The 22,168-nt window shown below is 46.0% G+C and overlaps 1 protein-coding gene across 1 annotated transcript in view; it reads left to right on the forward strand.

The window, feature by feature from the left end:
* The window catches only part of LOC146206820 (protein Skeletor, isoforms B/C-like), a 248,491-nt gene that overhangs the window by 112,389 nt on the left and 113,934 nt on the right, over nucleotides 1–22,168 (forward strand). Inside the window, exons 5-10 of the mRNA XM_084591583.1 lie at nucleotides 9,834–9,996; nucleotides 10,185–10,257; nucleotides 10,315–10,493; nucleotides 17,503–17,640; nucleotides 19,156–19,228; nucleotides 19,334–19,442. Coding sequence (XP_084447709.1) covers nucleotides 9,834–9,996; nucleotides 10,185–10,257; nucleotides 10,315–10,493; nucleotides 17,503–17,640; nucleotides 19,156–19,228; nucleotides 19,334–19,442 — 735 coding nt within the window. The remainder of the gene's footprint in view (nucleotides 1–9,833; nucleotides 9,997–10,184; nucleotides 10,258–10,314; nucleotides 10,494–17,502; nucleotides 17,641–19,155; nucleotides 19,229–19,333; nucleotides 19,443–22,168) is intronic.

Consider the following 22,168-nt stretch of genomic DNA (forward strand, 5'->3'; position numbering starts at 1 on the left):
TTGTAGAGTGTCCGGCACTACATAATTCCGTAGCGTAATCCCATCCTAACTTAATGTCTGATAAACCAAGTTCTACGCAATGTTCCTTTCGCGCAGTTATACAAATTTGGTCGAAAGTTGATTTTTAGGTTTTGGCAACCATCCGATAATATTCTTAGTCCCAGAAAATATATTACACGCGAGTATTCGCGGCTACCAAAAACTCTCTATCAATTTTCGTGGCCGTGTCGACGGCATGGTCGGAGTTTTTAGAGGCCATGCTTATTTTGTTTGTGGAGATGAATCACAGCGGTGGCCCAGGGATAGAGTACCCGCCTCGGCTTCGGGAGGTAGTGGGTTCGACTCCCACTGCCGGCCGGACACCAACCGGTTTTCTCAAATGGGTACAAGCCACTGCCCGGCCTGGTGCTCGGCTTATCAGGGCTCGTGGCTTGGGAAAGGAGCCCGCGCCTTATAAGCCCAACTATGTGAGCCGTAAAAAAGGCCATATAATGGGCTCTTGCCGCGCGAGGCGGACTTATTGTTGTCCAATGGCGGAACGGATCACTGCCACATCGTAGCAACTATTTGGAACCTATGACCCCTTTTACCAAGCATTTCAGCCCGAAGATCCGAGCACCAGGCCGGGGCTTTTACCCATTGAAAACCGGTGGGTACCCGGCGGCACCGGGGACGAACTTGGGACCTCCCAAATACGAGGCGGATGCTCTACCACAAGGCCATGCTTCGGTCAGATGAATTGTTGTCGGGTATCTACGAATATATTTGACAAGCCAGGGCTGCATGCTTGCTGTGGCCCTAGAGAAGGTCGTGAAGAGGCTGCAGTATTGCAGCGCAGCGAGGAATACAGCGTCGATAATAGTTGGCGAGGCCAAGAAGTTCGCGCAGTTCCCGGATAGTGGTGGGCCGGAGAAACTGAGTGATGGCGATGACACGTGCCGCTAATGGGCGGATGCCTTGGACGTTCACGCGATGGCTGTGAAAGTCCAACTCTGCAACGCCAAACTCGCTTTTCGGCCCATTGACCACAAAACCAAAGCGGCTGAGCCTTGCGAGGGCTTGACGCAAGTGGAGCTTGTGGGCCTCTCCCGTAGGGCTGAAGGAGAGAATGTCATCAAGATAGGCAAAGCAGCACGTCAAACCGCCTAGGACTTGGTCAACAAAGCGCTGAAAAGTCTGGGCCGCACTGCGAAGACCGAAAGGCATCCTCAGATATTCAAACATGCCAAAAGGCGTAATAATGGCGGTCTTCGGTATATGCGAAGGCTTCTCATGAATCTGACGATATACTTATTTATTTATTTATTCAATCCTCAAAGGCCCCATTTAAGGGGTATTACATGAGGGGTGGGCTTGGAGTACGGCGGTTACAATAAAAATGTCTTTCGATGGCAGTCTTGAAATGATGAATGTCGGTTAGTGAGGCGATGTGGTCGGGAAGGTCGTTCCAATCCAGGGCAGTGCGGAGAAAAAATGACTTTTGGAATGTTATCGTATGGGCGCGCTGGAGGTAGACGGCATTGGAGTGGAGATGACGAGATGACTAATGGGCTGGACGGATGAACACGTTGTTAGGTGGCAAGCTGTGATAAAACTTATGATAAAGAGAAAGGCGAGCTAGTTTCCGCCGTAAAGCTAGATTGTGAAGTTCAAGTTTAGATTTTAGTACGCTAACACTGGTGCGATAGGAGTAATCTGAAAGAATGAAACGTGAAGCTCGATTTTGAGTAGATTCCAGTAAATTGATCAGATTAGTTTGGTGAGGATCGAATATAGCTTGAGCGTACTCAAGTTTGGGTCTGACAAGCGAAGTGTAAGCAATTAGTTTGACAGAAGAGGGAGCTAATGAAATGTTGCGGCGTAAGTAGCCAAGAAAGCGACAAGCGGAGTTGGTTATATGAGAAATATGACTGGACCAGGATAGGTCACTGGAGATATGAATGCCTAGATATTTGATAGTGCCAGTTTAAGTTATAGGAAAATCGTAAAGATGATAGGTAGAAGGTAAGTAGTTACGTCGACGGTGTAAAGAGACATGAAACGTTTTATTAACATTTAATTTTATAAGCCAGGTGTCGCACCATTCTTGCACGTTAACAGATCATTCTGTAGGATAGCGATTTCAGATTGGTTATTTATGGTGCGGTATATTACAGAGTCATTAGCACACATCCGTATGTTAGATGTTATGCAATTTGGCAGGTCATTAATATAAATTAGAAAAAGTAAGGGGCCAAGTACGGTACCTTGAGGAACGCCTGACCGGACTTGGGAAAGGGTAGATGAATGGGAGTTGGCGACAACAAACTAGAGACGATTTGTTAGAAAAGTATGGATCCAATTCAGTACACAAGGGTCTAAATTAAGGGTAGATAGTTTAAGCAGCAAATGGCGATGTGGGACTTTATCGAAGGCTTTTTCGAAATTAAAAAAAAGGAGTCTGTGGGTATGTTAAGGTCGAGGTTCGTGTGAATATCGTGAAGGAAAAGAGCAAGCTGAGATTCACAAGAATAGCCTTGACGGAAGCCGTGTTGATTAGAATGGAAATAGCCAACGGATGAAAGGAATGTTGCAACCTGGGAATAAGTAACATGTTCCATAATTTTTGAACAAACACTGGTGAGGGATATTGGTCCGTAGTTGCTGGGTGACGAGCGATTACCTTTCTTGAAGAGAGGAACGACGTTCCCGATCCTCCAGTCCATGGGAATGGTACCAGTGCTTAGCGACTGCTGAAAAATGAGCGATAAAACAAGGCTACTGACATGTTTAGTGTTCTTAAGCACCTTAGCATTAATGCCGTCGGTTCCCGCCGAGGATGAATTCTTTAGTTTATCAATGATATTAGAAATTCCGTTCGGGACAATAGTTAGAGGATACATTTGTGGATGAGCATGTTCTGGTGGCGAAGGGTGGTCGACCGAAGTCTCTTTAGTGAAAACAGCACAAAAAGTGTTATTCAGCATGTCAGCGACTTCGTGATCTTGTGCATTGCTGCCGTCACTACGAAGAAAAGAAATGTTGGTTGAGACGGAAGGACTGATTGCCTTCCAAAACCTTTTGGGGTCATTACGCAACATAGATGGCAGAGTGTTATTGAAAAAAGTTTGTTTAGAGGACTGTAATTGTCGTTTATACTCTTTAGCGGCGCAGAAATACTTATCCCATGCAGAGGTATTGCTTGAAGGCTTAGCAGATCGGAAAAGTATTTTTTTTTTATTGTTTAAACGATTTAGTGCAGAGTTGAACCATGGCGACAGCGCGCTTTGTGTTATTGTGATAGTGGGGATGTACTTTGCGATTAGACGGAGCCTTTCGTTTTTAAAAAGTTCCCAGTTAACGTCAACAGGCCTCTCTTGATAAGTGGCTGTAAAAGTGTCGCAAAAAGATTCTAGCTCAGAATTCATACTTGTGTAGTCACCTCTATCATATCATCATCAACATCATCATCAGCCTGACTATACCCACTGCAGGGCGAAGGCCTCTCCCATATTTCTCCACTTAACCCGGTTCTGTGCTAGCTGCATCCACTTGACCCCTGCGAACTTCTTAATCTCATCCGCCCACCTAACTTTCTGCCGCCCCCTGCTACGCTTTCCTTCCCTTGGAATCCAGTTTGTTACCCTAAGCGACCATCGGTTATCCTCTCTTCGCACTACATGTCCTGCCCATGTTCATTTCTTCTTCTTAATTTCCACTAGAATGTCGGTAACTTGAGTTATTTCTCTGACCCACTCTGCACGCTTCCTATCTCTTAATGTTACCCCTACCATTTTTCGTTCCATAGCCCTCTGGGTTGTCCTCAACTTAAGTAGAACTCTCTTGGTTAGCCTCCACGTTTCAGCGCCATAGGTGAGTGCAGGTAAGATGCAACTGTTATATACTTTCCTCTTTAGCGATACCGGTAAGCTGTTAGACATAATCTGCGAGTGCTTGCCAAATGCGCTCCATCCCAATCTTATTCTTCTCGTTATTTCCTTTTCATGGTCCGGATCTGCGGTTATTACCTGTCCTAAGTAGACATATTCGCCTACTACTTCCAGTACTTCGCTACCTAATGTAAACTGCTGTTCCTTCCCGAGGCTGTTGAACATTACCTTAGTCTCCTGCATATTAATTTTCAAGCCTACCTTCTACTTTTCCTGTCTAGGTCATCAATCATTATTTGTAGTTCATCTCCCGAGTTGCTTAGCAAGGCAATGTCATCAGCAAATCGCAGATTACTGAGGTATTCTCCATCTACCCTTATCCCTAACTGCTCCCACTCCAAGTCTCTGAATACTTCCTCTAAGCAAGCTGTGAATAGTACTGGGGAGATTGTGTCTCCTTGCCTAACACCTTTCTTTATGGGAATTTTGTTACTTTCTTTATGCAGAACTATGGTTGCTGTGCAGCCACTGTATATATCTGCCAGCACTTTCACGTACGGCTCGTCTACCCCCTGATTTCGCAATGCCTGCATCACCGCCGAGGTTTCAACTGAGTCAAATGCTTTTTCGTAATCAATGAATGCTATGTATAAGGGCTGGTTATATTCCGAGCATTTTTTATCACCTGATTGATGGTATGGATATGATCGATAGTAGAGTACCGTTTCCGAAACCCTGCTTGATCCTTTGCTTGATTGAAGTCTAAGGTTGTTCTGATTCTATTAGCGATTACCTTAGTAAATACCTTATACGTAACAGACAGTAAGCTGATTGGTCTGTAATGTTTAAGGTCCTTAGAGTCCCCTTTCTTATGAATGAGGATAATGTTTGCATTCTTCCATGGTTCCGGTACCGTCGATGACACCAGGCACTGCGTATACATGGTGGCCAGTTTTTCTAACACGATATCCCCCCCGTTCTTCAGCAAATCCGTAGTTATCTGATCCTCTCCAGCTGATTTCCCCCTTTTTTTTTTATACCTGGGCCTTTATCATATAGTGTTAGGTTTTTCTTAGTTTTTTTGTTCCTGACCAAGCTGCAGTGGAGCGAGCCATTGATTACAGCGTGATCGCTAGGGGAGGGAAGAAAAGTAAGCGAAGAACAGATATCGGCATGTGTTGTTAAAATTAGGTCAAGAATATTAGACGAGTGCTGTGTAATACGAGTGGGCTCATTGACAAGCTGCGTTAGACCGAAGGCCATGCACGTGTTCACGAATTCACTTTCACTGTTGCACTTTGACATGGTAGAAGCGGGATTGATCCAGTTTATGGAAGGATAATTAAAATCACCAAAAATAACGACGGGGGTATTATGATACATAGTCGTTAACGCTTGCAGTGAGTCATGAAATAAAGATATAAAGGAGTCGTCATTAGATGGAGGGCGGTAACAAACACCAATTAGCAGGCGCGGAAAGGTAGCATTACAACAAATCCAAACCATTTCTGGAGGGGTAGGAACACTGACCGGTGTGCAGCGCAATGATGGGTTTGCTGTGATAAGAACACCGCCGCCACGTGTATTTCCAGATCTATCTTTGCGAAAAATGTCGAAATGAGGGAATGAAGGCAAAATCTCGAGGTCAGTTATTGATGAATTAAGCCATTTCTCTGTAAGAAGCAGCAAATCACAAAAAGAAGAAGATATGAGGCTGCAAATTTCATCACGTCGTGGTATAATACTGCGGATATTAGTGTACAAAAAATTTATCGGGGAATGACTAACATTGGGAAACTTGCGTTGTACTTGCACTTCGCGCTATGATTTTTCAACCACTTTTTGTGCGATATGATCATAAATGAATGTCATGCTGTTCGCGATCAGTTTGTCTTGTCGTAGTTTAATTTTATAGTCGTGTTCCTTTGCAAACTGATACAGCTTTTTCCGTGCAAGACGTGTTACAGGCGAGAAGTCTTCACTGACACTGTAATTCGTTTCCTTAAAATTTTTGCACAAAGAAAATACCTGATCTTTGTCCTTGTAATGGACAAACTTGACAATGATCGGCCTGCGTTTGCCATTTGAGTAAGTACCCAATCTGTGAGCACGTTCGATATCACGTGACTGCATGTCAACTTTAAGAAACTGATGACAGTGGTCAATGATTAGCTTCTCGCTTTCTCACCAAGATTCATTTGGGCTATCCTTCAAACCGTAAAATACTAGATTGTTGCGGCGGGACCTATTTTCAGCATCTACAACGCGGGCGGACAGGGCAGATACCTGGGCCACGCACTCATTTGTTGCCGACTGCATATCGCTCAACTCTGACTTCAAGGACGGTAGAGACATGAACTCTGTTTCAATTTTCTCTAGTCTGGTTTTCAGGTCTTCGAAGGTTGTATCATGGTCACATAGCTTTGCATTAATGGTTTTAAGCTCGCCAAGTATCTCTGACTGCCCGCTCTACAGATCTTGTAATACGTTGACCAGTTCAGGAGAAAAAGAGTCGCTCGAGTGAAAAGGCCCTGGGTTCGTCTCCCGCAAGCAAGAGCAAGTTCATAATCACTCGAGCACTGTCAGAAACAATTTTGCGCAAACAGCGTGGGCTCGGCAGCACAACAATACCTCTAAAACTTGTTTTTTTAGCAAAAAGGCAATGCCGGTTAGATACCTGCATCAAGAAGACGAAAGGCGAGTTAGCTGGAGCCATCGATGTGCTGCCGAACCCACTGAAAGGCAGTTCCGGGTGAATTGGCTTTATATCCTGGTCAGCTGTGACGCCCGTCGCTTGATAACGTTGAGGTAATCGTATCTTCAGATACGGGAATGGGTGTTGGTCGGATCGGGTAAATCTTGTCGAGAAGCCGTCCAGCAGAGCGCCGAATCCCGCATGCAGTGGCTCGACGGGGCACGTTCCGGGAGGCCAAGTGGGCAAGTTAAGTGGCAGGATTCCTCTTGCCTTGTTGAGAGCCCGGTAATCGCACGGGCGCCAGTCGCCTTCGATGCCCAAGGATTGGGGGAGGGGCGGATAAAGCCAAGCTCCAGCATATGCTCGAATTCTTGTTTGGTGACAGCGAGGCGATCCGGTGCGAGGCGACGAGCACGAACAAACACGGGAGCCACAGTAATCGCAATATGATGAGTCACGCTGTGCGCGACCGGTGCTTTCAGAGACCGGGACCGGAAGACGTCCGGAAACTCGGAAAAGACGCTGGACCAAGGGTTGGGAACTGTGCTGTGCTCCTGGAGGAGCCGGAGTGGTGAATCGCGGCAACAGACGCCTTGGACGACAGCCTCGTTTCAGAATCCAGTATACGGTTTTGCCGCATGTCAACTAGAAGCCTGTGGTGCCATAGGAAGTCGGCTCTGATGATCGGCCAGCACACATCCGCAATGACAAATACCCAGCGAAAGGTACGGCGGAGTCCGATGTAAACTGGGACCGACTTCTGGCCGTATGTTTGTATGGTCGATCCGTTGACTGCGATCAGAGGTGGAAAGTCTGAAGGACGGTGTCGCTCAGCCAACGTAGGCGGAAGAACACAGGTATCGGCACCGGTGTCGGTTAGGTAGCGGACTTTCGTTATACGGTCAGTAACATGGAAGAGGCGACTGGATCGTGGGCCGAGGACACCGGTCGCCTTCAGTGTTCGGCCGAATCATTTCCCACGAAGGAGCAGGGCTGGCGGCATTGACGTGCGCGAGCCATAGCGGCGGTGGTACCAGTAAAATGTCTTGGAGGGCGTAGAACGGTTTCCAGAAGCACTGGGGCTGGTACGGCGAGGTGGAGATGAGGAACGCGGCCGCCGCTTACTAAGGGCTGCAACCTAAGCTGTAAGCCGCGCTAATGCCAAGTGAGCTCCTCATTAGCAGCGGTGAGGCGAGCATAGTGATCGTCAGCAGCTGCGCTGGACAAATGAGGGGTAAGAGGGAGATGAATTGTTTCCACAGAGGGAGAATCGGCGTCCATTATCTTATCTGCCAGCGTAGTGAGGGAGTCTAGCGTCTGAGATGAAGACACACTCAAGATCATGCGCACCTGTGGTGGTAGACGCTGCAGAATGAGTTCCAGGAGGAGTGCGCTGTCATGTGAAACAGCGGAGTCTCCAGCCAGGGCGGTCATGCGATGCAACAGCTCGGTAGGCGTGCGATCTCCGAGCTCTTCTAAGGAGCTGCTGCAGACAACTCGGCTCCGTTTCAGACGTTCGCTGGATTAGCGTCGCCCGGAGATGATCGTAAGGGCGATCGGCAGGCGGAGAGCGCAGGACGTCGCGAACAATAGCCGCAGTAGCTGGCGTGACCGCGCCAATGTCGGGGTCGAACATGGTCACCTGCGAAGTGATGCGGTACCGGCGGATCAAGGCCACGATGGTGAGGAACCACAGTTCCGGGACCGATGACCAGAAGTCAGGGAGCTTGAGAGCGGAGACCGCGGACTCATGACATGGCGCTGTGTGAGGCGGCGGAGACGGTACATGAGTGAGGGAATCCGTGGCCATGGCTTACACGATGGAAGTTAAGCGGGGTCTCGAGCTCCGGGCGCTGGTAGGCCTAGCGAAGCGGCTGGTGCAAGCGCAGGGCAGGAGAAGAGAGCGAAGACGCGAAATCAGGAGTCACCAAATTTGTGGAGATGAATCACACGCACCCTTTGTTCCACAAGTATATTTGATAGGACCCGCTGAGCCAGGCGGGAACGGGACAGCGAACCGCCCGAATTCAGTCCTGCAGCCACGAAGAACAATCCGCGCATGCTTGGCAGGCGTGCTGAGGTAGTCTTCTTCTGCGGCCAAACCACGATGACATGCTAAACGTTAAACAGCATTATTGAAGATTTATGTACCTTTGAATTAGAAAACGTGAGGTGTAAGATAAAAACATTTCTTCTGGTTTCAATGAATATCTGACAGGGCTAGAATAAAAAATCAAAATTTTTATATTTATCGCTAAAACTCTCTTCGTGAGTGGCAATTTTGTTCCATCAAGAAAAACTATAAAAAGCATCAACTCTTTTTTTTTGCGTAAGGGCATAATTTATTCCTCTTTGTGTAACATTAATGCTCTCATACCTAATTCAAAATATAATGACTAAATTCGGTATATTTCATGAAAAATGTGCGTAAGTGGAACACAACTAAACAGTAGAACACAACATTTTAATCTAGGCTTGAGCTGTAATGCAATATGCATTCATTTAAAAGATTGTTAGCAGATTTAGTGAGCATAGCTTTTGTTAAGTATTACAGCAAATCTTTGCTGAACCATTTTAAAACATACGCACCTTACATATGGCATTACAATGCTAATCTTTGACGCGAAAGCAAGAAGAACGAGCCTTTCAAGTTTCCTCAGCGTAACCTCGTATACTTAGTTTGTGACCTGCGAAAGGATTGCGAATGTGAGGCCGATGTGGCACAGCAGTTCTTTTCGTCCGATTTTATTCAGGTCTTACCATCCACCTTATCTTATTCCATTTACAAGACGCATAGGGCAATGACGAACGGTGAAAAAAAAAAAAAACGATCACTGAAATAGGATAGGAATGAAATTGTTCACGGGGCTTCCGCTATTGAAGACGAAATACCTTATTCCTTATACTCAACACGGTGGCTCAGAGCTTTGGATGCTCGTAATTGTTCCGAGGACACGGGTTCGATCCGGGTTGTGGCGCACCGTTTTGATGGAAGCGCAACGCAATGCGGCTATGTAGTGTTCTATGTCAGTGCCTATTAAAGAGCACCGGACTGTCAAACTTTCTGAAGTTTTACAATGCATCGTCTCACAGCCCACCTGTCGAGTCCTACAGAACTGGCTGAACTGTTAGGGTTGATCAACGGGCGTCCGCGATTTCCACCTCACTCTACCATCTCAGAAGAGCCACAGGCATCACTCGAGATTCTAACCGAGCTTGAGATAAATAAGCTCTACAGGGCGAGATCAAACTTAGTCCCATGGCCGCAGGTGAACTTCGGCTGGGTCAAGATTCCGAACGACTTCGAGCAGCCAGCGGCTCAGGACCTGGGCTTCCTGAGTGGCGTCCACGGCGTGCGCGCCGATCCGGTCATATTGCTGGACTCTAGAACCGTCCACCTGAAAAACTTCCAGTATGACGGAGCAGGACCAGGTGAGGTGCTTCATTACGAGTTTCATATTTGCTAGCTCGTAAGAAAAAGACAAAGCTTTCAATCCATTTCTGTACACTTTCTATTATTTGGGCTTCCTTGACGCTCACACCTAGTAGACAACTGCGGATGGTTGACCACGTGCCCTGATTCCGTCTAGCCAGTTAACCGGTATACTTGGGCTGCGCAGACGCCCACTTCCTGGTGGGGAGAGGCGAGATAAACGGCGCCAACGGCCTGATCATTGCGGACGAAAATGGAAGGTGAGGACAGCGCGCACATGCACTTACCAACCCATTCACTGTGGGTCATTTCTGCAGCTTCGAGAAGCTCGGACGCTACACGGGCAAGAACTTGACATTGAGGCTACGTGAGGGCAGCAGCTGGGACCAGTACGAATGGCTCTCGGTCTACTGTCTTAAAGCCTCGCAGGACTTCGCCCACATCCGGCTTCCCACTCCGCTGACCGTGCCCGTCAACATGGCCAGGTCGGATGAAGGTGGGAGCCGTTTGCAGCTTACACAGTGGTGGAGCCCTACTTGGGGCCTTTCAGAGGAAAGTACAAAGGAACTGAATGGAGGACAAATGTACAGGTTGGAGACAGCATGTTGGCTTTTTGAGGCGATGATAAAGAAAGCTCTTTAGGTCGCTCCTTCCTTCCGATTTGTGGAAATTGCGCTACAGATGCTCTACCCAGAGTGTTTACCGTGAAGAAGGGCACCGATCACTGCGGGGATCATTAAATTCGAGTGGCAAGTTGGTGCTGCAAAACAGCGTATTAACAACAAAACACACTAGACACCATTTGACCTCAAAAAGTTCAACATCACCTTAACCTCAATTAAAATTCCCTGACCTCACTCAACCTCACGCATTGAGGTTGAGGTTTGTCCACGTGATCTCACCTCAGGACTATAACCGACCTCACTCAACCTCACCTCAAACTCAAGTGTGAGTTCGAGGTCGGTTGCTCGACCAAAAAAAAAAGAATGATTTTTTATTTAAGAGCGCTAATTATAAAACGTCATGATGCAATTTTTGTGCAGTGACACGCCAGAATGGTGATTTAAATTTTAAATAGCATTGAATATGATGAGCCTGACTGATAAAGTAACGAAAAAATGAGCTTTTCCCGTGGCAGTTGATTCATAGCAGACTGACTTAATAGTTATAATTTTATAGTTATAATTCATCTTTTATTACGGTGACCTTTCGTGCGGCCTAATTCCCGCTGCCATGCTTGTATGTCCTTGCACCTGCTAGATACGAGCCCCTGAAGGTACTTAAGTCTGCAGTGAAACTCCGCCCATATTTATGACCATCACCCAGTGTTCCTGCACGACAAGCAAGTAATAATTTCTTGGTGAAAACATTTTTCTGCAAATCATAATCTAATCACAACAAAATCAGAAGCATTCTAGTGTTTCTTCCTTTTTGCATCTCTGTTACAAAGAGAAAGAGACCAACCATTTACATTACACACTGAAAGATAAAACCATAACTATTTTTTATTAAATTAACTTGTGACTTATCATATAACATGGCCGGAACAAAACGTTCCCGTGCGCAGGGACGCTTCGTTACGAAAAGGTAAAGCGTGCTTCCACTGTTGACTTTAGGATACTTTCCATAATCCTGACGAGTTTGTGCTGCATGGGACATTGGATAAATTATTGCAAAGATTACCCTGTCTTCTACTTCTAACAATGAATGACGAATTTACAGCCTCAAAACAGTCATTTCATCATTCATGTAAATGAAGAAAATAAAGGAAATAATACGTTGCATTAGAGATAATTCCCGAATCACCTTGACATGCCTAGTGAAGCTCAGCTTCCGGTTTCCTTATCCACACAAGCTCTTGTCGCAGTGAATGCGTTCTAAGATCGCAATGTTTTTCGTTTCTTCTGCGTGGCCGTTATGAAGAAAATATCTTCAATGCCTTTGCCAATGCGACAACTGCGCGCACACACATCAACATCGGCGTATTTAGATTTTTTTCGCTATATCTGCCATAATGGCACCTAACAGCGTGCTGTTGTCACGCGCCCTGCCCACCGAACGTAACCATGGAGCACACCTCGAAGAAGGTGCCGACCTCAGCTGGAAAAGACAGAAACTTCCGACAATAATCACAGGTCGACCACGGCCAAGGTCTGAGCTTCAGAAAGATGCGCCCCCTTCTCCGCTCTAACAGTCCGAACGCGGGAGGCAGCCTCGGCAAGTGGGCAAGAACACAGAGTTGTTTTTTAAGATACTGCCTTTCTCTCCAATTTCGGGCGGCTCACCGACGTCGTTTGGGGGCAACTTCCAAGCGGACGTTCCAGGAACGGTGATGTCGATGAGAACGTGGAGCTGAGAACCACTCCCACTGGCAGAATGGAGCGCGAACCCTTGTTACGGGAGTTTTTCCGCCTGTCTTCGACTGCATAACTCTCCCTTGGTCATTATTCCTTCCTCTTATCACCGCGAAGAGAGGAGCGGGTGGTGAGCAGAGCAGAGTTGGAACGCTGACTGGCGTGTCCCTCCTGAGATGCGTGGGCGGTAAACGACTTCCGCGCAGAGGAGCGAGATTTCTTTAGTCGGAGAGGAATGCACACCTAAAAGGCAGATTAGAAGAAACAGCTCGCGAGAGGAACAATTTGCGGGTAAACCGGGGCACGAATGCAAGAAGGGGCACTAGTAAATGTTGACACAAAAGGGAAAGAAGCGAAGAGGTCTGCATGAGGAGTGAAAAAACTCAAACAGTTACAATAGCCACAGAATCTATTAAGTAACGTCGTCAAGAATGTTTAAGCGTTATAAACTCTCAAATAAATGTGTGTATATACACGCAAACGTTGAAACAAGGAAAATCTAGCGCAATCACACGCTCGATCACTGCGTATACATATCTCTCTCGCCCACATTGTCAATGTACTTCTATCAGCCCCGTTGACAGACACGCACTTAAATTACCTAAAACACACAAACGAAGGAACCCTAAAATAAGCACAGGGGCGCGCGCATGTGCAGTGGCTTACTTTCCAAGAAATTCCCCGGGGTTCCCGTGTCCACTCCTTCTCCGTGAGTTAAAATCGGACAACCAGCTGCAGAGCCGAACGAAGCCAGCCAGCTTACGAACAAAAGGCGCGCCCGCCACTTCGGCGTTAAAGTGGAGTGGAGGCCCTCACAGAAACAAACATGTAAATGAAAAAGGCGCTCGCTCACAAAGGTTACGTGAAAGGGAAAGCTGCATTTAAAACAGCGGGGTTTCAGACATATCTTGCAGTTCTCGTATCAGACGGATGGAGTTGTCAGTCACTCTGTCCTTCACTAATTCTGCGGGAAGAGCACAATACATTTATCGTTTTATATGAGGGTTAGTTTATTACCTAGCGACAGAGAGAAAAAAGATTAATAACAGTATTAGAGTGATACTACTACGATCTTCCGTCTTATTTCTTCCCTCCGGGTTATGCCGTGCCATATACTAATAGCAGAAAGCAGATTTTATTTACTAAAATACCGGGTCTTCGTGCGATGACTTCGCATCAAGGCATCCGTATCAAGTCTCCGCTCGTCTCCTCTGCTTTCTAGCTTGTCATTGCCATATGCCTCTTCTGTTGTGCCATCTCAGCAAATCCCTTGAATCGCGCTTCCCTCTTTTCCAGTTTGCTCTTTTTTTTTTTGTCGGGACGCCGACACACCCACCTAGGTCTGGAAATCCTTAGTCTTTGCTTCCCAACCCCGTTCAGAATCACGTTTCACCTTAAGGCTTTTGCAACCATCGCCTGGCCTCACTGGTTTTTAGCACTGTCTGCAAGATCGCAGTGTGTGTGTGTGTGTGTATTCCTCTGCGCTTTATCTTTAGTGAAGTTGCAATGCGCCATCTAGCCCAATTTCATGTTTTGATAAACTATCTGCAAGATCGCAGTGTTTATGGGGAAAATATGCTAAAGCTGGGTGGGTTATTTGTATATCCGTCATCGGCACTGTCATTACTAGTCAATTAAGACACCATCATCACAAATGCAGTTGCATAATGAATTCTGATACTAGTATTGTCAGATAACATTTGCTTTGTTACCGGCACGTTAACAAGACTGATAGGAAGACTAAGGAATTGTGGCAAACGGTACATTTGTGGCAAAACGGTAAACATATCATTCCAGCTGCAATAATCCAGAAAGGTTGCAGCGTACGAGAAGAGTCTTGTATGGAAGCTTCCGCAGGAGTGCTTTCAGTTACCACAATTACTTCGTATCCACTGAACTTTGATGGGAACACCTCAGAAACGCAATTTCGTTTTCTTGAGTCGCCGAATATTGCTCAATGATTTGTTTACCTATGAAGCGGATGGTCTCTCGTATGACCGCAGTTTGGTTGCCGTGGGTGATGTTTTATGTATGAGAAAATCGCTTTCACGCGCTATGAACGCCGCTGCTGAAGAGGTCACTGAGCCATCAACAAAAATGTGCACTGAGTCACCATGCATAGATGAGATATATGATAGTGCCAACTGCTTCACAACAGCTGTTATAATGTGTGAATTCGTGGAATATTGTCTCGCATATTCAGTTTTGTTCATAATGGCGCCTCCGAAATTTGGTGGGGCGTTGTCTCCTTATGGCTTTCGAACAGGCTGCGCGTACTACTAATATTGGGGCGTGGTTCGATACCTCAAATAGTTGTTTCTGTTGAAAAAAATGCGGGCAAGTGCGGGTCCTATAACATTTCTATGACGTCGAATGCTAAAGCCAAGTAAATTCTACATAACAAAAGTGATGAATCTAAAACAGTTAAACGTATCAGTAGGACTATTGAGAAAACGAGAAAACGTCTCATCACTTCTTGTACAAGCTGAGGGTAACACAAAAAGAATCTTGGACATTGTGTATGACGCTCTCGAGCCTCGTTCAAATCAGGAAAAAGTGAATGACTATTTCAGGAAGTGACTTCAGGAAGTGAAGAAATGACTATTTTGTGTATGATGCTATATAGCCTCGTTGAAACGATTGCTACCTTTGAACTCTATATATCTACTAAAAACTGCAGCAATAGTGCATAGTATTGCATAGTGCATAGTGCACTACCCGTTTCCCTCTTCCCAGCAAACCACAAGAGCTGCAACCCTTAGATATTTTATCAAACATTATGGTGTCGCAGCCCTGGAAACAAGGACAAAGGACTCAAAATCTCAAAAAAAGGACTCAAAATCACAGGTTCTCAAAATCTTCAGATACGTGGATGATTATATAGCACTTTTAGACAGCCACGAGAAGGAATTCTTACCCCAGGTTGGCAGTGTTTTGGAAAATTTTAATCAATGCTTATATCCATTGACTTTAACGCATGAAATCCCGGATTCATTCGCTTTCTTGAGCTCAGGTTGCGGTTTTCTTCAGAACGCGGGTACTGGTCCTTTGAGCCAAGAGCCAACAAGCCGGTCTTACCTTACGATTCCGCGCATTCCAAGCAAATTAAGAGAAACATTGTGCCGCCTTTAATAACGCGTTAACTAAGTCCTGTGAGCACTCTTTAGAAAAAAGTTTTCAAAATCAAGCTCAGAGATTGCTTCAATCCCGATACCCGGCAACACTTCTTTCTTCAATAGCCGAGAAAATGCTCAGCGCCATGCAAAACAAAAAGTCCATTTCATCGAAAGAAAAAGATCGGAACGAGAAATTCACCGTCATTCCGTACATTCATCAGGTATCCCACAATTTGAAAAGAATTGGGAAAAAAGTAGGAGTAGAGGTAGTCTTTTCTGCACCTCACTGCCTTTCCAGACTTTGTAGCGCGTTAACGAGCCAGCCCAGCGAAGGAAAGAATGCACAACAAAGCATAAAGAACCGTTTGTCGCATGTGCCACAGGAGTTGCCTATTCTATTCCTCTTTCCTGCCGCAAAGAATACGTTGGGCAGACCGGTCGCTGTGTAAATAAAAGACTACAGGAGTATAAATTGAACGTAAAAGACAAGAAATCAAGCAAACTGGCTATGCACTGTCGAGATTACTCACCCTGTAAGAGCGACCCTCCAAAATTTGCGAACACCAGAATCTTGGCAAAAAACAAGAATCAGCTGACGCGAGAAATAATTGAAGCCGCCTTCACTGACAACCTGAAAGCAGACTGCGTCAGCGTGCCTTCATTAGCTCTCCTAGAAAAAGAGATCGCTTTCTTGTCCGGTTCTTTATGAGTACTCTGTATCCCAGCCATGCAAAAGACTTTTCTTACTTCTCTCTTTCGTTTTTTTGACCTGCTGATTTCGCCTCATGTACGATATCCATGCACCTGATTTTAGCTACTCATTGAGGTTTTGCTGTTAATTGTTACCTCATTTGTTGAATCTCACCTCACTGACGTCTTCTTTTTACCTTGTTTTAGCTCTCATTGACTTTTTGGGTCTTAATTGTTGCCTCTTTGATGAAATTTTATCTGTTTTTATCTTTCGCCTCATTGAAGTTTTTGGCATGTTTTTTGTTGGCCGTTTTTCATTCATCTTCACCTTTTCATGATTTTGCCTTGTTTATGGCTGGCTCTTCCATGCCATTTTTCATTTATCATGCTGCATTTTGTTTTTGCTTGCTTCTATGCCTTGTTTTTATAGCCTCTTCTGTGTTTGTTGCACCGCGTTCGTTTTTGTGGGGCGGCCCTCTCGCACTGAGATTGTGATACGGCTACTGGGTTTGCGATTCGGTATCTGAGATTGCGAGATATTGCAATGCTGCTACTGAGATTTCTTTATCTGTCTTGTAAGTGCACTTGCGTGTCCAGTTCCTTCTGTCAATTATAAATGCGCGGATCAAAAGCGTCCAAAATAAAGTTGTAAGTTCAGCGCAGTTGTGTGTGTCCCTAGTCCTTTGTCCTTGTCTGCCAGCGCGGCAACAACAAAATGTTTGATAACCACCACCAACTAGCCTAGCAGTATACCCTACATATGTTAGGAATTTTAACCTCCCACCATGCCATAATATGGCGGAGACTGATAAATTTTAATGGTGCCCAAATATGGAATGGAATTAATGATTTGAAGAATAAAATCAATTTTATAGCCACACTCAAGGCATTCCTCCTCGGCCTGTAAAAATCATATGTGAATTATCGCAACTTTCGTCCTGTTATCTATATTTGTTTATTATTCATTGCTGTTTCGTCTGCCTATATTGTATCATAATCTGCATTGGACCCAACACTAGCCCTCTGGGTCCAAACAACTCTTGAGTATTTTTGTACTCTTTATGCATAATAAGCGCTTTCCAGTATTTGCAGAGCATTTAGTCTTATCATCGAAAGAACCAGTGTACTGTGCCTTAGATAACCGATCACCAGTGCCTGGAACAGGTGATCGCTCAGACCGATCGACTTCAGGATTTACGGGATAAAAACCTTACAATGCTTGTAAAACTGAAGTTTCTTTTTTTGCGAGCAGAGACGTGCTTCGTCCACGACAGGTAGCGGTTCACCTGCGGCGTATGTTGAGGGTGGTTTTCTGTTCGCTTGTCAAGATGTTGCTCTCATGCAGAGACTTCTGGTGGCCGATACCTTGGCAAGCTACTGGGTAACCTTGACACTGGAGTGCACGGCGTCGGGGGAAAGGTGTACGTTGCTTCAGATGACACCCTTGTGTTGGAAGATTTCAGCTACGACGGCGCCGGACCAGGTAATATGCGGACCTGCACTGTAGACGAGTTGATGAGCAGACATTTTCGTCACCATCATCAGCCAGTCTATACTTATTGCAGAGCGAAGGCCTCTATCATGTTTTTCCAATTAACCTGATTCTGTGCTAGCTGCATCCACTTGACCCCTGCGAACGTCTTAACCTCATCCACCCGTCTAACTTTCTGCCGCCCCCTCCTACGCTTTCCTTCCCTTAGAATCCAGTTTGTTACCCTAACCGACCATCGGTTATTCTCTCTTCGCAATACATGTCCTGCCCAGGCCCATTTTTTTATTCTTGATTTCCACTAGAATATCAGTAACTTCAGTTATTTCTCTGACCAACTCTGCAAGCTTCCTATATCTTAACGTTACACCTACCATTTTCCGTTCCATAGCCCTCTGCGTTGTCCTCAACTTAAGTAGAACCCTCTTTGTTAGCCACCACGTTTCAGCCCCATAGGTAAGTACAGGTAAGATGCAACTGTTGATACCGGTAATCTGCTAGTCATAATCTGTGAGTAGTTTCCAAATGCTCTCAATCCTAATCTTATTCTCCTAGTTATTTCCCTTTCGTGGTCCGGATCTGCGGTCACAACCTGTCTTAAGTAGACATATTCTCCTATCACCTCCAGCGCTTTAAACTGATGTTCCTTTCCCAGGCTAACGAACATTACCTTAGTCTTCTGCATATCAATTTTTTTTTCCTATCTTTCTTCTTCCCCTGTCCTGACCAATTATCAGTTAGTTCCCTGAGTTACTTAACAAGGCATCAGTGAATAGCAGGTTGCTGAGATATCGACCCTCCCTCTGAGAAAGCTGTAAAGAGGGGACATGGCAGTTCTATATCGAGCACAAGTCGCAGTTGTAGAAAGAGCCTGCTGATACAGTCGCAACGAAAGGGCGGCCGACTCAGCTGCTTTGCAGCTTTCGCTGGTATGCAGGCCTATACAACTCAGGCAGCGCTGCGACCTCATCCCTCTTGACGGAAAAGTTGGGACGTACCTCGAGTGATTTTTTTGGATCAAATTGGGACTTGTCTTGAACGCCGGCACATTGCGGGAAAGAGTTCCGAGTGTCATCACAAGAACGCAAAACTTGCGCAGCGACGGCCCGCGCAAGTGGAAAACCTGTTATATAGTTTTCGGCCACTTTATCGTGCAAAGCCATCAAATGCGTCGGGCTGAAATGTTGGGTAGAGTAATCTCGCATGAGCTCTACCTCCACTCTGAGCAAACGACCATGAATGACCCAATTCCTCTGCCGGAGTGACTGCGAGCGGGGGATGTCGGACGGGACAACCCTGTTCTAGAGCAATCCAGTCAGCGCTGTGGGTCTCTGCTTACTTGGCCCGCCTGGTCACATAACTGCAGTGAGATTTAACTTGGCTCGCTCACTTCGAACTGGTGCAAGCGAACTCGTACTAGACGTTCATAGGTTTGTCGACTCATGACGCATGAGTAGAAAAGGGCACTTTGCCGTAACAAGCTCCATTGTGTGTTCTTTTTTAATTCAGATGCCTACTTCCTCGTCGGCAGTACAGACGGGCCAGACGGTTCGGGCACGAAGTTGAAAAATGAAGTCGGCAGGCAAGCATTATTTTTATATCTTTCCTGATGAGAATATGAAATGCGAGGCAAACTTAAAATAAGGAAACAAGTGCTCTGATAAATTGGCCTCCTCTTTTTTTGCAGCGATAAACCACTGACCGCGTATAGGAAGAAGACCATCGTGCTCAAAGTGCCTGCTGGCACCAAAATCACTTCCTTTAAGTGGTTCAGCGTGTACTGCAGGAAAGCCAGGGTGAGAACTCATTTTTAACGTCATGAATCTCGGTTGAATTCTCGTAACATTCCTTGTTTTTCCTTCATATGCCATTGCGGTGTCACATGTTCGCTGAACATACTGCACTGATTTTCACACAACAATTAGTTTATTCTCAGATGAATTAAAAGGGCCGAACGAGGCCCACTATCAGCGCCCGGCTTAGCCAGACACTCAGGTATTATTTCCGAAATAAAAACTGGGCGCTAAGTTATCTAGTTAACTACCCTTATTTTGGGTCGCAGTCTTGGAGTCTGACTCTTGCGGGGAAAACACGAGAGATGGTGTAGCTTTTAAATTAATTTCTACGAGCTCAAGTCTTGCGCCAAATTGTCTCTTGCACAACCTTCAAGCCTTATGTATTAAGGCAGGTATAAGGTAAAATCAGCCTAATTAAGATTTGGAAACATATAAACTGTGCAGTTAGCCATACCTTGCCTTCCAGCTGAAAAGGACACCAGAATCGCTATAGGTTTTAAGACATGCTAGAATAGAAACGTAATAGCAGCCACCGATCTGGCTGGCCTCCGTGAATGTATCGAATCGTGGCCGCTCTGCGCCGAAATCAAGTTGATCGCTACAATCAATGAGCAGTTATTCTTCGACAGACAAAGGTATTTACTGGGCAGAAACGTTTCTTTTATGCCTATCAGCGTTTCTGTGTATTCCCTCTCTGACTTATTTAGGCGGTACCTTGTGCAAAGCGTAGAGGAGAGAAAGCCGTTAACGGACAAAATATGGGAGGAGAAAACAGTGAAAATGTAGGCGTTAAATTCATTTTCAAATTAAAACCACGATAGCTAGAGGGAACCTCATTTTCGAGACCTGCTTTGAAGCATTACTTTATATATTGCAGCTTGCAATCAATGGCCTTCTGCGGTGTAAAAACGCTGAGCACATTGCTCGCGCAGCTGTTCATGTCTGCTCCTACAGATTTACCTTGCATTTTCCTATCGTACCATTGTACAGCGCGTCGAGGCTCCTAATTTTTGTATGGCTGATATATGCAAGCTACACTTTTGGTACTGTAGTTTTTCACCTTCATGATCGTTCAAATTCTCACTTTTGCGGATGTTGCCGAGTGCATATGGCCAGACACACTCTTCTAGGCCTTTCTGCGCAGATGACAGCACTGTTGTCAAGCAGGGAGATGAATCGTTTGGTGCAACGCCAACTCGCGATGGAAGTGTACGCTTCCTTTAAGATTCTAATGAATAGGATCTGGCATTGTCGTGAAGCTTTGTTCTAAAGTGCGAGCTTATCGCTTTCTTTGTAGCGCAAGATGTGCCGTGATTTATCTCGAATGATCGCGCGCGTCGGCTTCCACATTGTTCCAGATCGTTGCCTTTTGCGGCTCTCTCTCGACGTTTTCTTCTCTCAATTGAGTCGGCAGCAGGCCTAGTTCTACGATCGCAGAATAGGATTGTACCTATCTTTGCGGGCGGAAGCCAGTCCAATAAAGCATTTCTTTAGGAAGCCATTCATTGACACCCTGACTACCAGACACCACAATAACTGGTGGAGATGCTTGGTGTTCTTGTCGTCCTCACCACCTGAGGAAAGCAGCCTGAGCCTTCCCGAGAAAACGCCTGGAAATTCCCCAACCAGGAGCAAAAGCATCCGGCGGGATCACGGAGAGCTGCCGCATCACTAAATGCGGCCTCACGTTGCGCAGACCCTGCGTGATTACGACACCAGCCCCGATTATTCTGCAGCAGCCTTGATTGCCGCCCACGCTCAGTAGTCCAGAGGATCCCCAAGTAGGAATAGAACATTTCGGCTGCCTACAGCAATCGGGACACCATGAAATCGTGGTAATCCTTGTTCGCACTAGAGGGACCCGCAAGAGTCTGATACGAAAACCAGGAGTCTTCCCTGGGGACGACCAAGCGAAAGGTACTAAAGTTGTTTGCAATTGCCGCGCGCAAGGAAAGCGCTGAGCTATAGCCTTGCTAAGAACAAAGCTAGCGGAATTGATGGCATTCCAGCTGAGTTGCTTCAAAACCTCAACCATGACTATGTTAACATTCTGCATACATTATGTCAGAAGATTTGGACAACCCTGCAGTGGCCACAGGATTGGAGGAGGTCAGTTTACATCCCCATTCCAAAGAAAGGCAGTGCCAAAGATTGTTCCAACTACCGCACGATCGCGCTTATTTCGCATGCTAGCAAGGTGATGTTGAAAATCCTCCAAGGTAGGCTGCAGCAGTATGTGGATCGGGAGCTTCCGGACGTGCAAGCTGGGTTTCGCAAGGGCAGAGGAACTAGAGACCAAATTGCTAACCTTCGCTGGATCATGGAAAAAGCAAGAGAGTTCCAGAAACCCATCTACTTCTGCTTTATTGATTATGCGAAAGCGTTTGACTGCGTAGATCGCAGATTGTGGCAAGCTCTCCAAGCGATGGGAGTCCCAATTCACCTCATCTGTCTCCTCAGGAACCTGTATGAAGGGCAAGAGGCCACAGTCAGAACTGGGCATGGTCTTACTGATTGGTTTCCGATCGAGAAAGGAGTGAGGCAAGGCTGCATACTGTCGCCCTGCCTATTTAACCTATATGCAGAGTGCATCATGAGGAAGGCCGGTCTGGACGAGTCTTCAGCTGGAGTGAAGATTGCTGGAAAACGTATCAACAACCATAGATATGCGGATTATACCACTTTAACCGCAGAAAGTGAAGTGGAACTCAAGAGACTTCTGATGC

This window comes from Amblyomma maculatum, chromosome 1, assembly GCF_055883805.1.
Source record: "Amblyomma maculatum isolate TAMU_Amacu chromosome 1, ASM5588380v1, whole genome shotgun sequence".
NCBI lineage: Eukaryota > Metazoa > Arthropoda > Arachnida > Ixodida > Ixodidae > Amblyomma > Amblyomma maculatum.